This window comes from Halichondria panicea, chromosome 1 (genome assembly GCF_963675165.1).
Source record: "Halichondria panicea chromosome 1, odHalPani1.1, whole genome shotgun sequence".
Classification (NCBI taxonomy): Eukaryota; Metazoa; Porifera; class Demospongiae; order Suberitida; family Halichondriidae; genus Halichondria; species Halichondria panicea.
In genome coordinates, this window is record NC_087377.1 from 14,850,852 (window position 1) to 14,867,655 (window position 16,804).

Below are 16,804 nucleotides of genomic sequence, written 5' to 3' on the forward strand. Positions count from 1 at the left end.
CAATGAAGGCATTCACAGAGTCCCTAGTGATGAGGGGACTCCCCGATATCCTCACTTCAAACCTCTCTGTACCCTCAGCAACCTCGTCCTCCAACACCTCCACACATGTGCACCTAGTGTCATTTCCTGGACCAGTCAGACTGAGCTGCTCACTGATGCCTGTGTAGTCCTCACCATCTGAATGAACAGTTATAGGCATTATGCAATTAAAATTTTGACTATACAATCATGCAAATGTGTGCCACACCACAGTTTGCCATTAATCAATAGTAACAATGTCAGCTATATACACACGAGAGTAAATGTTTACCAATGGCAAAGCATGTACTTGCTTGCTCCGTCTTTATCTGGACATCGTAAACCTTGTCTTCTAAATCAGCTCCTTCCACACACACTTTAAGCACCAACCTGTCCAGTGAAATGTTTTCTGGTACACGATACATAGGTCGTTGTAGCTGGATCTCTGAATCAAAATCATACATTATAATATAATACACATCAGATATTAAATCTACACAATATTTTGTACCTTGGCAGGATGTCTTCCCAAAGAATAGCATGGTAGAAAACAACACAAATGTTAACAAGTCCATCATTTTTGCAGCTACAATGACTTCTGGTATAAATGTAAATGTCCAAATGTATAATTTAATAGCTGGACAACCACTAATATTGGTAGGAATTTATTGTGCCATGCTGAGATGTATCACACATTTTAATCTCACGGTCTATCCTTTTTTTCAGTCTACATATACATTCAGTATACAATACAGACTCTAGTTGTATAACTATATATAACTGCCAGTCCTAGGGCGCATGTCGTTGCGCAGGCAAAATGTTCGCTTGTTTGCTGCCAAAAAGAGCTCTGCGCATGTGCAATCCATAGAGGGCGGCTATAGAGAGAGGGCGTCGTTCCTGTATTTTACAATTTTGTGCTGACAAGTGCCTGCTACCATAGATGCTGCTACCCTAGTCTGAATAGAAGAATGGCTACACTGTTTTATCTCCTCTCCCTCCTGGTAGCTATTCGTGGGCAGGCAAGTTAATTGAATACAGAGTGACAATTTTATCAGATTGTGGGTCATGTTCACGTATACTAGAACGAGGTTAACGTGTCTATGTGCCTTAGAAGTTTTTATTATGCAGTGTTATCCTATATTTAGCAATGACAATTTCCTGCAGCTAGAACAACTGAGCCCTCTGGGGTTGCCTATTCTTTTTGACAACCTACCAACACCGACCGCAACAAACTGTCCGTACCATCCGGCTACAGTGGACCTACCCAATCCACTCCCTGACTCGATTATAAACAATGTGACTTTAGGCCTGCAAATGTTAAAACAAAATGTACTCAATTCGCAAACTTTGGTGAGCTGGATATTATATTATTTTATGATCATTAATTTTAGGTATTGTTATTCATTGTATAAGCGTGGACAATGCAAACAGTAGTATGTAGTGTTTAACCGCAACCAAACATAGCACACACATTGTGTCATGCGTGCTGACTCATGATCATCTGACTTGTGATTGTGGAATAATTAAATTACATAATATCGCTGCAATTGTTGGTTACCTGCAGCCTGGAATTGCATACAGTCTGACCTACAAGGACAAAGTGTTGTTCAGTGGTGGATTGGGAGTTACGGTCAAAAACAAGAACGGAGAACCCAACGGGACCACAATCTTTAGGATTGGCAGTGTCTCTAAAGTATTTGCAGTGAGTTATTCAGTGATTGTCTATCAGTGTCATTTAAGTCGGTAACTTTCACCATTCATTTCTATAGATAGCCCTTACAACACATGCAGTCTGCATTAGTACTATAGCCTCGTCCCGGGGCCGATTTTTTTAGAAAGGAGAAAATAGGCTTGGAAAATAAGTATTTATAGCAGTAGTAAGCTGTATAAAACATGGAAATATACAGCTGTAACATTACTCCACGTAATTAATGGTTGTCTGAGAGACCATGCATGCATGCATGGTGCATGTTCAAACCTCAAAAGGCCATCATTAAACATGTCACTCTGTCTAGATTGCCTCAACCATGCACGTGGTACAAATGTGGCTGATCTATATACTAGCTGCATGACTATAGGCCAGTAGTCTTTTATCATGCAGAGAGAACTTTGTATACTGTGTTGTCATGACAGTAAAGCTAGCTAGCTTGCTCGAATCAGTAAGCTAACTGAAAGGGTAGTTCGTACAAACCCAACGAACTGACCCTGAGCAGTGAACCACACAAGGAGTTTGCCATAACTAACCTGGACTTATCATTTAATTGAGTGACACCTTCTTGTTTGACACAGTGCAGTGCATGCTTAAGCTATAAAATTATAGTGCTTGATAGCTATACCATGCACACTACCTAGCTAGCTAGCTTAGCTTTTGTCGTAAGACACGCCGTGTTTCACTGTCCCCCCTGTACATATAGGTGTGGCACATGTTACAGAATGCTCGCTATGGTGAGAACAGCTATATAGTGCCCAACAAAGCTGCATGTTGTTGTGATTATAATTATACGGCAGCTTCCAGAGAAATATAGTACGCCCCTACCAGATACAATCTTCCCGAGGCCTATTTTCCAACCTAATTTTGGAGAAAAATTGGCTTGGTGACGAGGCTACGCAGCATGGATTGAAATCAATGATAATTGTATGTTCTTTCCTTCCATACTAAGGTAATGGTTCTTTACCAGTTGTTCGATCGTGGTGTGGTCAAGTCACTAGATGATGACATAAAAGAATACTGTCCTGACTTTAAGATGCAAACACAGTACAATATCACTCTGAGGCAACTAGCCTCACAGGTATAATTATATTTTCACTGCATGCATGATGCTGTTAATTATCCATAGTTATATAGTACCATGCAGTATTTTTAATTTATGGGAGTATAATTGTCCTTTAAATAATCGCTTTCAGCTGTCTGGTCTGCCGCGTGAAGCTCCTTGTGGGACACATAATAATTTGACCAGTTTCTGTGCCACTACCACCAAGAACGTTCTGAACAACTTGCAAACTGAGAGGACTCTTTTCCCTCCATGGACTAGACCGTCATACAGGTATATACGTACCAGGCTTAATTGTTAAGAAACTATATTTATTGTGGGCCATGTATACTCTGAAGGGGATAATTATACTATATAATTTATACATAGACCATTAAGACAATTATAATTACATTCCCCGGCCCGCGAGACTATATAGTTAGGGACACACAACATGCATAGTGAATTCAGTCAAATTTACTCACTTCATGGAGAACTTGATTGTAATACTTTCAAGGTAGTTTTACTTATCATGAGATCTTAGTATGAAGTTAATAATTACGTTGAGCGTGCTGAAATTGTGTCAAACACATGCAGTCATTAACTTATAGTAATGTTTGTGAATTTTTACTGTGTTATATATATACAGCAACCTTGCGTACTCTCTCCTGGGCCACTGTCTGGTTGAGCATTATTCATCATCGATGACGTACGAAGACTACGTACAACAGAATATTCTAGCTCCTTTGAAAATGAGTGACACTGGATTCAAAATTACAGATACGTGAGTATTGATCCTGACATAATTATAGGATACGTTATTTTGATCAATAAAATAATGCTTTAATGCCTAAAACTCACATAATTCATTGTATATCGTGTTTTTATGTGCATATTATATGCATGCCTTTCATCTAGGGTGAAAGCACGCATGGTGACAGGGTATGCACTAGCCTCGATTCCAGGCCGTATTTTAATCGGCCTTGATTCGAGGCTAGGTATGCACCTGATGGTTCTGTGGCTTCACTGACTCACATAATTCATTGTATATCGTGTTTTTATGTGCATAATTATGCATGCCTTTCATCTAGGGTGAAAGCACGCATGGCGACAGGGTATGCACCTGATGGTTCTGTGGCTCCACTGACTGACTTAGGGTGGTTAGCTCCTGCTGGGCAAATGTACTCCACAACAAATGATCTCAACAAGGTGTCCTCATAAATTCATGTGCACTGCATGCATGTATATAATAATTATTATAATACCTATATATCACAACACATTTCGTTTCGCTATATACAGCTTGCCCAGTTTTTCATGGATGAATACGAGCCTTTGAAAGCGGTTCTTTCAACATCTGTTCGACAACAAATGCTTCTTCCAAGTAAGTGTATAATTATATTATACATGCACCAGTGACATGCAAGTAAATTTTGCAGTGTTTGTGAATCGCGATAGACTGTCAGGATTTGGCACTCCCTGGGAGGTATTATTCCAAAGCAACTACACAGTTTTAATCAAGGGTGGGAATGTGGGCGGCTATACTGCTCTGTTCAGCTTTATACCTGAGCTAAAACTAGGTAAGTGAATTGTTACCGAAATCAATAATAGTGAATTCCAAGTTTATGTTTTTCCCCTACCATGCATGGCTTGCATGTACAGGGCCTTTAGTCTATAGAGTAAATAAACGCAATTTGGTACGTGTTAGTACATAAATATTTGAGATTGGAACATTTCTAAGAAAATATGATGATACCATTGTGTTGGTGAACAAATTATCTCCAAAAATATTTCCATGGCAACCAAAGGTGGTGGTGGGTATGTGGTGGTTTATAAAACACCAACATTTTTCTATAGTGGACAATCGCTTAGCGATGGAAAAGACCAATTGTTTTCGGCTAAGGTATGGAACTTTGGCGCAACATTCCTGAATAGTTTAGCTAACATATGCATGGTTACGTATAGCTTACATAAGTACACGTACTGATTAATGCTCAATTATGGGATATTTTAGGTGCCTTTTCGCTTGGCGATAGAACTCAAGCAAATTTGTCGGCTAAGGTCTAATTATTTTTGCACATTAATTGTTAATAAATTTTCTATCTTTTGATACAAAAAAGTTGTCCAGAAATACTTTAGTTCCAGAGATATTTCATGTTACACATATATTTTACGATCACCCCCATTTTTACCTAAAATGATTTCCCACTACGTACAACAACTTTTGGGGAACTGAATATTTTCAAATAAGGTTGTAGCTTATTTATTTACCTATACACAATGGTATCAGCACAATTCTCCAATCTTGAGATACATTTATAAGTACAACTACTCACTCTGTGGTTAAATTTACTCTCAAAGCTGAAGGCACTGTATAACTATATGAGTATATCAATTATTATTCTGATGGGTGATTGCATTATTACTATATATTATTTGTACAAAGTATACTTGTTCTGTTATAATGCTTATAATTATGGATTACTTACATGCACTATAATTACGCCATGCATATATACATGCATAGGATTGAATGTGCTCCTGTCGGGACAAGCAGACGAATTTGGGCTGGCACAAGTTGCCCATGCTATGCTCATACCAGTTTTTGTGGAAGCACTTCGACCCCTGAAAACAACTTTCCCCTACCCACCCAACCCCAGTGTGTACGAGGGCACTTACAAAGTGGAGGGTGACGGGATTGGACAGCTGCCTAATATCACCATAGGAACATTCAATAAGCATCTGGTGCTAAGCATGTTTGGAGTGGGTTACTATTTGTCGTACCAAGATAAATATCTTTTTCAGGTAAGAGTTAATCTACTGATAATTATATAATTATATAATAGGTATATCCATGAATTAAGGTATACCAGATGTATAGCTGTCAATGTATAATCAAATGTAAAAGATCCACTTCTATACACTATTAAGTTCTCACAATTCAATTCAACAATCTTCAACAGCATCAATTCCACAACATCGCATAAACTTTAACATCACAAAAACAACTTAATTACTTGCTTCTATAAAAATGCAGGGTATAATTATGGCATCATGCATATTGCTATAGCTACTGTATAGTGCTAGAAATTTAGGCGTGATACAGTTATTTATGCGAGTGCATACATAATTATAATCATGCATATAATTATCACAATTTTATTGTACAATGTCCATTGAAATCGCGGTGTTGTTATATTAGCGTCAATAAAAATTGCATAATAATTATTATTGTTTCCTTATAATTATAATTGGCCAAAACGCTGCTCACATACAATTCTAGCACTATACATATACAAAGCCGTAGCAAGCGGTCATGATGACTGGTCAGGTTTTGGCCTGACAATTTTTGGAGCTAAGTTGGTAATGGGCGTCCGTCCATATTAAAATTATTGTTAAGCAAAATTTACCTTGGCCTGACCACTCTATAAACCTGCTTGCTACGGCCTTGGAATAGTATCAGTCAGAAATGAAAACTTTTCAGTTTATTAAAAATGTCCCCCCTATATATTAAACTGCAGATCCAATATGATGACAACCTCCAGCCATGCCTGATTAGTGAACTGACCGCTGCCAAGGGGGAGTGGCTGTACTTTTCTCCTGGAAAAAATAACGCACCATCCCCTCTTTTCACTATTCCTGGTCTATATGTTGGAATTAATTTTGTTAGGATTTCTTAAATTTTTATTAGTTGCATACGACGAATGAAATTAATGCTGTGTGAGATAGTTTTATGGGTGAGCAAAGCGAGTCCTTTCCTATAGTGATGAACATTGCAGTCTGTCTGTCTGTACTGCATGTGTGTGTGTGTGTGTGTGTGTGTGTGTGTGTGTGTGTGTGTGTGTGTGTGTGTGTGTGTGTGTGTGTGTGTGTGTGTGTGTGTCCATACTTAGATCGTTTATCTATGCATACATGGTCAGCCATAGTCTCGCGAGTCCCGCCCCTTCACTCACTCAGGGTCTGGCAACAGTGTGCATGTACACGGAGTAGGCCCTGCTGCATGATAAATTATGCTTTTTTCCACCTATTATTCTATTCTTTAATTCTTAAAAAATGTGCTTATTATTCTTAGATTTTCTCCCAAAATGCTACATAATAATTATAAGATGTAGTCTACTTAAAACGTCGTTATGCAAAACTTAATGTAATGATCTTTACCAAACATGGACAAATTCCCCAAAATTATTACTCTTTAGGCACCTAACATGCTAAATAGTAGGTGCTTTCTCCCTATACTATGTTCCTTTTTGTTTTGTGCATAATAACTTTAGCCGCCGCTATTAGGGGTGCAAGGCCACCCCCATTAAATTGGACGTGCTGCCAATGGACCTATAGTAGCCCAAGAATCGAACCTGCTCATTCTCACCTAACGATATCAAAACTCTGAACTATGTATTTTTGCAATAACATATTTAAACTTCTACCTTTTGCTTATACAAAAAGAAAGCTATGGGTGGGGCTCATTTGTAAGGTAATTTATGTAACTGGCTTTTGGGTGCACATTATTCTCTAATTATAGACCTCGAGTTAGTTACAGCTAAGTTTTGCAGTTTGTATACCATGCAGAGGGGCAATACGATTATTTATACAGCGTTTTCAATGAAATTCGGTAATAATTATGGTAGAATAGTCTAGTCACTCTACTATCGCTCATTATAATTATGACAGCAGTTAGTAGTTGGGCGTGGCTCGACCGTCTCCTGACGGGAGGTCGGGTTGCAAGCCTATCTGGGATTTGTTCTAGCGCCACTATAGTGGCGCCCTATCAGATTGCAGCATTTTTCACATGCTTGGTTACAGTTCAACAGAACAAATCCCAGATAAGCTTGCAACCCGACCTCCCGTCAGGAGGCGGTCGAGCCACGCCCAACTAAGCAGTTAGTTAATTTTACTGATATAACTTACAGTATAGATAGAGCTATAACGAAAAGCAATTTGGCCTGGACAAATGCCATTAAAAGGTCATAATTATGATGTCCGGCCCCTCCTCTGCTCTGCCTGTCATGCCAGAGCTGAATTAACTTTATTTCCTGTTTCATGCCAGGCTGTCACGATATTGGTTTGTTCCAAAAACAAATCGCCCTCTAGTACTCTGCTCTGTATAAATATAGGAAGCATGCAGTGGGGCTGCACAAAAGGTCAAGCCCAAAAATGAATACTCTGATACTGTGTGTGTGCTTCCTCCCTGCTGCCCTAGCAGCTGTGGATCTCTCTTCCTACCCTCTCTCTCAAGAGCTAAGAGATGGGTACACTTTGCACTGGAGTTTTAATGTTGAGGAGCAGAGCATAAGGTTTGCAGTGAATGTGAGCACCACTGGATGGGTTGGACTGGGACTGTCTCCCACTGGAGGAATGCCTAACTCTGACATTGTCATTGGATGGGTCAACGATCAAGGAAACATTTTTTTTCATGTAAGTAAAAAAATATTATCTGCAATTGCATTGCCCGGCATTACATGCGACGTTTAATGATTCAGGATCGCTTTGCTACTGCACCAAGCCTTCCGACAGTAGATGTCAGTCAAGACTGGATCTTAGAGGATGGAACAGAACAAGATGGATTCACTGTCATTGCCTTTAGAAGAAACTGGGTCACTTGTGATCAACAAGACAGGGATGTAAAGGTCAGTGCTTATAACATAATTGTTATTGTTACTGCATGCATGTGTATGCAATTTGTATTGTACTACTGTATAGTGACTGTACTGTTCTAGCTAGTTAATTAGTTTTGTGGTTTTGTGGTGTCTATGACTTATTGTTACATTGATATACCCGTTATTACAACTACACAACACAATACTACAATACAATACACTGCAATAACATTACAATACTGCAACAGGTGGAGACAGTTCGTGTGATCTTCAGCTGGAATGATGCAGACCCTGTTGGTGATGATCCCGATCAAGTGATGTACCATGGCAACCAAAACCGAGGATCCTTCAGCCTTAACCTTCTCGGAATAGAGCAAGAAATTCCACCGGAGCCAGCTGATGTGCAAGTACTCACTACCACCGTCACTAATGTAAGGCTGTCACTAATGCATGCTAATTATAGGTCAATTGTCTAGAAGTATGCGCTCTGACTCATCTATATCAGCTAGAAGCCCATAATTATATTAAGCCGGATGGGCTCCTGCATGTCTATTTATTTAGATCTGCTGCATGTACGTGTACAGTATATGTGTATACTCTCGTTAATCCGGTCACCCCTGGGATGTGCAGCTTGGCCGGAATAGCGAAGTGGTTGTATATTGCAGGAAATAACCGCGGCTAAAGCAGTCCATACATCAAAATCTAATAACTAATTTGCAACTCTGTCTCGAATCATTAATGCTTCTCTATACTTAAGTGTAATCTACCAAACCCCCACACCTAAAACGTCCGTAATACTGAAAAATATCTAGTTATAGGGACAGCCAGAACTGGGGCCGGTATACGGAATAGCAAGTGGCTGCATTTCAGAGCGAGTTTTATGCAGTAAAGACCAAGCTAGCCAAACGAAACGATTGGTATATCGAGGTGACTGAACTTCGGAGAGCCGTCTGTGTACATGTGAATGAATGCGTGCATCACAGGAAATGCTATATTATGGTTTAGGGTTTATGCCACCATTATACAACTCAGCATATCGGGTTTCAAATGCAAGGTTAAGTGTAGTGTTTCCACCCACACATCAAATGAATATTATCAGTTAAAAATCATGAAACTAGAAATTTTCTCTCGGCAAAATTTTAATGTCGGTATAATTATAGGAAATATTGAGCTTTTTTCTTAAAAAGACGATTATATAGCATTCATACACAGTACACTTCTTTTGTAGAGAAAAGCTAGCTCATGACTGATATTCATAAGGCCACACCAAATTGAACCACAACAACACACCACTTTAGTAAAACATTACAACATTTTGCTAGATCACATGGCTATTCGACCTCTGACCTGGACCACTAATTTGTTTATTTTTTTGGGCATTCTGCAAAAAATATGATCCGGAAATTCCGTGAAACATAAGATTAATTTGGTGTGGCCTAATCAATCACTATACCGTAACCTAGACACTGCATGTGTAACTATTGTGAATTGCATGCAAAGCAATAATTATAAGATACATGATATGCACTTGCATACAATTCGCCAATAATTAATCCCATTTTGCTGAGTTGTAGATGGTGACGTAAACGTGAGGCAATTATAGAAATCAACAGTTGATACAAACAAGTTATGAAACAACAGGTGTATCCGTTGTGAAGGTTTACGTAGCTTCTGACAAACAAACTAGATCCCAACTGACAGTTTGTAAAATATCACAACACAAACAATAAGTGCATATTTTACTTTGTCCTGGTATGCAACCCACCACACACCACACACTCGTGTAGTGTTAATGAGATTCATAATGTTTATTAATGTTATTCATTGCACATGACGTTTTTTGCTTAGCTAGCTGCTAGAACTATTATAGATTATCTTTGGCTACAAATACGGCAGACTTAAACAAGGTAAGAGTAGCTGTTTAGGCCCTCAAAAGATAGAGTATGTTGTTATAATTATGTTTCCTTGATGGGAAGTAAAAAATGTCCAAAACTTTCTTAGCTATGCTAGCTTCTTTAGCTCTGACAGCCACTCTAGAGGTAAGCTATTTTTTGTGTATCTCAAGAATACAATAACTCTTACTCTTCCCATCAAGGATACTAGTACCTAGCTATGAGATGTTCATCTAGCCTTGTTTTTGAAGCTTGATCTTGGCATCTTCAACGCCGTATTTGCAGTTCTCTTTCTGAAAGTGGCATGACGTCATCATGGGACTAATTAGCATAATTGAATTAAGCTAATTAGTTTTTTGGAAAAAGAAAACATTGAGCTTAATTTGGATCATTTTGATGCAGCATACACTGTATATTGCAAATAATACAGCAGTATAAACATAGTGTAAATTTTGGTGTTGAAATCTGGACCCGGGCCTTAAGTGCGCAGAGATGTCTATTCATTTAGATCTGCTGCATGTACGTGTACAGTATATGTGTATACTCTCGTTAATCCGGTCACCCTTGGGATGTGCAGCTTGGCCGGAATAGCGAGGTGGCTGTATTGCAAGAAATAACCGCGGCTAAAGCAAGTCCATACATCAAAATCTAATGACTAATTTGCGGCTCTGTCTCAAGAATAATGAATCATTAATGCTTCTCTATACTTAAGTGTAATACCAAACCCCACACCTAAAACGTCCGTAATACTGGAAAATATAGAGTTATAGGGACAGCCAGAACTGGGGCCGGTATACAGAATAGCAAGTGGCTGCATTACAGAGCGAGTTTTATGCAGTAAAGATCAAGCTATAGCCAAACGAAACGACTGGTATATCGAGGTGACTGAACTTCGGAGAGCCGGATTAGCGAGAGTCTACTGTATTGGGCGCCTTGACTTTATCATAGTCTGTGTACATGTGAATGAATGCGTGCACCACAGGAAATGCTATATTATGGTTTAGGGTTTATGTCACCATTATACAACTCAGCAAGTATACCATATCGGGTTTCGAATGCGAGGTTAAGTGTAGTGTTTCCACCCACACATCAAATGAGTTAAAAATCATGAAACTAGAAATTTTCTCTCGGCAAAATTTTAACCTCGGTATAATTATAGGAGATATTGAGCTTTTTTCTTAAAAAGACGATTATATAGCATTTATACACAGTAGACTTCTTTTGTACTGCAAGGAGAGAAAAGCTCTAGCCAAAAAATCTCATTACTGATATTCATAATCAATCACTATACCGTAACCTAGACACTGCATGTGTAACTAGTGTTGTGAATTGCATGCAAAGCAATATAAGATACATGATATGCACTTGTATACAATTTGCCAATAATTCATCCCATTTTGCTGAGTTGTAAATGATGACATAGCATTCCGTGTGGTGAATACATTCACACGCAGACTATGAATAATTATAATCAATGGTTCCTACGTGCACAAACTGCTGTCTGTTTGTCAACTATGCCATCATGATGGTTTTAGTCTTGTGCTAAAGTTACATCAACTTGTTATCAATCTTATCAACTGCTGTCTAGATTAACATTTGTTAACTTAGTCTATGTCATCATGATGGTTTTTGTCTTGTGCTAAAGTTGCATCAACTTATTATCAACTGTTGTCTATTGTTATTAGATTAACGTGCCGACTGAAGTCACAACATACTGGTGTGCTGTATTTGAGCTTCCTAGTGAGATCCAGGCAGAAACACGTTACATTACTAAGGTGATTATACATGTGGTATATGAATTGCTGCATGTCTATAATTATATAAAGAGTTATAGCATGCTCTCCACTATATATACAGATTTCTCCAACAATTTCTAAAGGCAATGAGGCTAATGTGCATCACATTGTAGTGTACGAATGTGACACTCTCAACAATACTCATGTGGGAGAGAGTGGTGCTTGTAGAGGGGAAGTAAGTGATGCTGTGTCAGAATGCACAGGAGGATTAGTGCTTGCAGCGTGGGCTATAGGAGGAGCTGTAAGTTGAATTTGTATATAGCTGTTTTAACACCTCTATACACGCATGCAAGAATAATTATTGGCTGCAGTTGACTAATCTAATTATAGGACTTCTATTATCCTGCTAATGTTGGCTATCCTATTGGTGGAGGAGGACCTCGATTCATTGTTATGGAAACACACTATGATAACCCTGAAATGAGATCAGACATAAATGACAGCTCTGGAATAGCATTTTCATACACTGCTACAATTCCTGTTTACGAGGCTGGTATTCTTACCGTTGGTCACCTAACAAGCTCAGGACATATTATTCCTCCGGGAGCTGCAGAGTTTAATTCCTTTGGAGACTGTGCTGCTGAATGCACTAATAATGTGAGCTCTATAATTATTATAGCCAACCATGCAATCATGTAGTATTTTTATTCATATAATGTTTATACGTTCAGTATTTTCCGTCTAATGGCATTACAGTCTTCAGTAACTTTCTTCACACTCATCTTGCTGGTGAGAACCTAGCTGTTGGCTATAGAAATTGAAGTTGAGCTTTATATATAGGTTATGGAGTAACATTACGTCACTATCGACCAACTTCAGAAGATAGCACTTGCAGTGCATTTGAAGAATTAGCACCAATTGAAGAGAACCCTTCGTACGACTTCAACTATCAACAGTATACTGTCCTTTCAAATCCTATCACAGTCCTACCTGTAAGTTCACCGCATGTGTTTGGTAAATCACTATGCGGAATGATGTGTATAGTTTTCATCCAAAGTGTGTGACCATTGTGGAACCTCCATTAACAATCACCTCTGAAGAGCAACCACACACTATAAAATAGCCAAGAGCTCAGTTCCGGATTGAAACTACAATGACTTATATGTAAAGCAACCTCTCAGGAATTAACGGCCACCTCTCTACTCCGTATAACGAGCAGCTTTCTATATAGTCTCCAATTAGCTTTAGCACTGGAAAATAATCTCCCAGAATGGACAGCCACACTCAGAATTAGAAAAAAATTATGAGCATTATTTTGCACAATCGTGAAAACATAGCTGTAGCTTTTCCCTATTTATACAGCCTTTTCAAAGCTTCTATGAGATAGAGAAGCAGTTATCAAAGCTCCCGAGATCCATTTGCAGCAGGAATACTCATGTGCATGGCTGGCAATCTAAACCTCCCAACAAAGACACCTCTCTATGTAACGGCCAAAAGGCTGTTCCCCAATGGTATCTGTTTTATGGAGGTTCCACTGTGGCAAATGTCAGTTTTTCCTGATAGTTGCCACAATTGTTATTATAATTATAATTAGTCATGCACTTGCGTGAAAACCACACGTACATCATTTTGTACAGTATATAGATCAATTTTCAATCTAATTTTCACAGGGAGATACTCTTCGAGTGGAGTGTAACTACAGAACAGAAAACAGAAATGAGACGACGTTTGTAAGTTATTTATGAGTTAGGATGTCTCACACTATAATCCATATACCGTATATATATAGGGTGGACCCTCTACCCAAGATGAGATGTGTCTTTCATTTATCGCCTATTATCCTCGTGTAAACCTGACTGGATGTTTTAGTACTCCCAATTTTTTCTCCCCCCTGTATCTAAGAAATTTCTTCAGTGGTAACCATGTTTCACAGTGAGCTGCAATAATTATACTAGTCAGTGGACTGAATTTATTTTTCTTCTGTCCCATGCAGAGAATTTCTAACCGAATTAGCACAAGCTCAAACCTTTAGTGCAAGGAGAGCAGCTTGGAATAAAGTGAATTGGACACCTGAGGCTATCGATACATTTGAAAACAACTTAATAAGCGGCCCCATTTTAGATATTTGCCTGCCACCTGACGTGAACCTCGCAGTAAGTGCATGTACTATAAACACTAAACGCATACATCCTTTGCTCACTGTGCATGTGTACGCCATATATCAGCTTTTTGATGCTCATTTCTCTCTGTAGAACTTTTTCAGAACAGCTCCTACTTTCTTCAAAAATGAGCTCCAGCAACCCAACTGTACCTACCAAGCAGCTGACCAGTGCACTGGTTCAGTTGAGCCAATGGACTGTTGCTCTCGTCTAGGACAGGGTGCTGGTGAAATAATCTCCGGCAGTTTGGTGCTTGTCACCCTCTGTTTGGCTGCTGTTTTCTCCATGCTGTGAAGTAAATGACATTCTGAACTTGAAACAATTTATTGTTTAGCATCGAGTGTAGTTTAGTTCTCGGTTTACTGTATTTGAGCTGTATTGTATTAATCAAAGTGAATAGAGTATCAAGTCGCCCTAAAAAAACTCTGAAACAGATCCTCAGCTCTGCTCATACCCAGTAGAGCATTCAACATGACACACACTACATACATACAATAATTTGCAATGAGCAAAAAAGGTATATGACCCTGGCATCGGTCTGGAATACGTTATTTTTCAGGGGGAGGGGGGTCAAATTTTATTTTCGCCAATTTTGCTTAGAAGCAGAGATATACAATCAAAAGTCTTGCTCTTGTACTAGCCTCGATATCATGAGCGGTTTGTTCTCGAGGTCACCGCACAGCTGGCTTTGATAACTTGTATCTCTGCTTCTGAGCAAAATTGGTAAAAATTAAATTTGACCCCCTGAAAAATAACGTTTTAAACTTACAGACACTAAAAACTAACAATATTCATACTCTGTCTCAAGTACCAGTGGAACAAAACTGCTACATGTACTGATACCCAAACCAGAGCGCAGTGTTGGTTGGACTCCGCCCAACTAACAAATGTCACAAATGATAATATGGGCAACAGATATATAAACTCAAAATAAATCAATTGTCTTGGGTGAGATCAGGAGCACATTACAGAAGGAGCGTCAAACTGTGCATGGGTTCGGAAATCGCATCTCGTGTCCTTTCCTAAACGCCGCATTGCGTAAGTACTATGTACATAAATTACAGACCAGCGGTCAGCCTGTGAATATCATTATGAACGGATTTTGTATGTAGTTGCAGCAGCAGGAGAGCTAGGTTGAGCCAGAACGAGCTAAAATGAATAGCTAGGTCATCTTTGATGGATGTTGGTATACATCATGGAAGAGACTGCATGCATGCATGTCATTTGTGAGGTACAGAAAGTTCTGAAATAGGAGCATATCCAGTCACTTTGTACATAGAAAGTTTGCTAGACTAGACATAGACTAACACATACTGTAATGTGCTCCTGGTGAGAACCATATCCAGAGAGGGGCTTTTTGCTGCTTTCGACCCAACCCCCTATTAGCACTACTGTGCTAATGATTGAATACCATGATGCAATCATCACTCTGCTCTGTGCTCCGCACCATAGATAAACGAGATAGAGGGATTGGAAACGACAAAACTCCTCGAATACTATCCGCGTTTCGCTGCGGTTTAATCGAGGCTTACGTTTGATTATGGCTGAGGCTCAGGCTAGGACAAAGACACCTTCAAACAAACCATCTATGAAGAAGCCATCGAACAAGAAAATAGAAGACGAGTTGGAAATTGTGTTGAATGCTATTGGATGTGTGTTAAAGACGGAAGAAGAAATTGATGTTAAAGTAGAAAGTAAAAGATCTATACAACAAGTTGTGGAATTGTCACAGTCAGCTGAAAAGAAGGCCATACTTCAAACATTTTGTCTGGAACTAGTAGCTGTGATAAACAAAACACTGAAGCACTTTGGGAGAGTCAGAGAACACACAGCAAAAGAGCGAGCTCAAACATTATTCTTCACGTCATCACAGCAGGAACTACCTGGTGTATGGAAACATGGTTGTGCCCAGCTAGGAATATCAGTTGTCAGTGTACATCAACAGCAGTCAGTAAATCGAGTTTTGTTCGAAAAAGTTTTGGCTAGGAGTCTAAGTCACTGTGAAGATAATTCAAGTAAGCTTACCCGTAAACGAGAAGATCTTTCATGTGACGAATGTAATGCTGTTAGATATGCAGCCGGCTATACAACAAAAAAGCTATTAGAAGTGTATAAAAAAGTTAATTCATGTACTGCTGCTAACTTTGTTGAATGTCTCTCTCAAATGAAAATGGTGGGTCATCGACATGGAAGTATTGAAGACTGCTCTTTTTACGACTTTTCAATGGAATGGATGGCAAACATTGACAGAGGTGGACTGTTCTACGTAGATGACAAAAGTTTTATGCTGTTTAAAGCTATTGAAATAAAAACACAAGAATTGCTCCCACAGCACTTACGAACACAACAAACGAGCAGTAAGGAGTTGATTGCTGAAGTAGTAGCCGATGATGATGTACAATTTTGGTGGTCTATGATATCCATTGACATTGATTTAGAGATTGAACAATCACAATTGCTGGAGGAGATAATTGAAAAGTGGATAACTATGAGAGGTTTTTCAATGGTGTCTTCTTGGCTTGAGCAGTACAAGCTAGCCAAGCAAAAGAATGTCAAAAGATCAAAAAGTCTCAGAAAAGATCTCAGTACTGACTAGCTGTAGCTGTGTACATGTATTAATACTTTGGTGCAATATTATGTTTCTCTCGTTTTAGG

At 39.0% G+C, this 16,804-nt stretch overlaps 4 protein-coding genes across 4 annotated transcripts in view; 3 read left to right on the forward strand and 1 right to left on the reverse strand.

Moving 5' to 3' along the window:
* LOC135330771 (uncharacterized) overlaps positions 1 to 690 on the reverse strand; it is a gene marked incomplete in the record, with an annotated part of 2,032 nt that extends 1,342 nt beyond the window's left edge. Inside the window, 3 exon segments of the mRNA XM_064525722.1 lie at positions 1 to 177; positions 311 to 463; positions 530 to 690. Of these exon segments, the coding sequence (XP_064381792.1) occupies positions 1 to 177; positions 311 to 463; positions 530 to 596 (397 nt within the window).
* Positions 691 to 1,125: 435 nt separating this feature from the next.
* On the forward strand, positions 1,126 to 6,492 carry LOC135330770 (putative beta-lactamase-like 1). Its single transcript, XM_064525720.1, has 10 exons — positions 1,126 to 1,368; positions 1,583 to 1,720; positions 2,679 to 2,807; positions 2,923 to 3,062; positions 3,418 to 3,552; positions 3,860 to 3,977; positions 4,071 to 4,152; positions 4,208 to 4,348; positions 5,296 to 5,573; positions 6,290 to 6,492. The coding sequence occupies exons 1-10, from the start codon at positions 1,141 to 1,143 to the stop codon at positions 6,446 to 6,448; spliced, it is 1,548 nt and encodes a 515-aa protein (XP_064381790.1). The 5' UTR covers positions 1,126 to 1,140; the 3' UTR covers positions 6,449 to 6,492.
* A 1,427-nt stretch (positions 6,493 to 7,919) lies between these two features.
* Positions 7,920 to 14,546, forward strand: LOC135344488 (DBH-like monooxygenase protein 1 homolog; the record flags this gene model as incomplete). Its single annotated transcript, XM_064541733.1, is given in 12 exon segments — positions 7,920 to 8,180; positions 8,246 to 8,392; positions 8,611 to 8,793; positions 11,940 to 12,029; positions 12,112 to 12,291; positions 12,381 to 12,647; positions 12,722 to 12,779; positions 12,831 to 12,982; positions 13,661 to 13,720; positions 13,780 to 13,922; positions 13,984 to 14,143; positions 14,243 to 14,546. Coding segments are annotated over 12 exon segments (1,902 nt in total). The 3' UTR covers positions 14,444 to 14,546.
* Positions 14,547 to 15,589: 1,043 nt separating this feature from the next.
* LOC135344669 (uncharacterized) lies at positions 15,590 to 16,804 on the forward strand. Its single transcript, XM_064541944.1, has one exon. It carries the CDS (start codon positions 15,690 to 15,692, stop codon positions 16,743 to 16,745), a length of 1,056 nt encoding a protein of 351 aa, XP_064398014.1. The 5' UTR covers positions 15,590 to 15,689; the 3' UTR covers positions 16,746 to 16,804.

Coding starts and splice junctions, on each gene's coding strand:
- LOC135330770 (XM_064525720.1), top strand. CDS start 1,141: ATGCAGTGTTATCCTATATTTAGCAATGACAATTTCCTGCAGCTAGAA. Junction 4,153..4,207: donor ACAACAAATGCTTCTTCCAA/GTAAGTGTATAA, acceptor TAAATTTTGCAG/TGTTTGTGAATCGCGATAGA. Junction 5,574..6,289: donor AAGATAAATATCTTTTTCAG/GTAAGAGTTAAT, acceptor ATTAAACTGCAG/ATCCAATATGATGACAACCT.
- LOC135344669 (XM_064541944.1), top strand. CDS start 15,690: ATGGCTGAGGCTCAGGCTAGGACAAAGACACCTTCAAACAAACCATCT.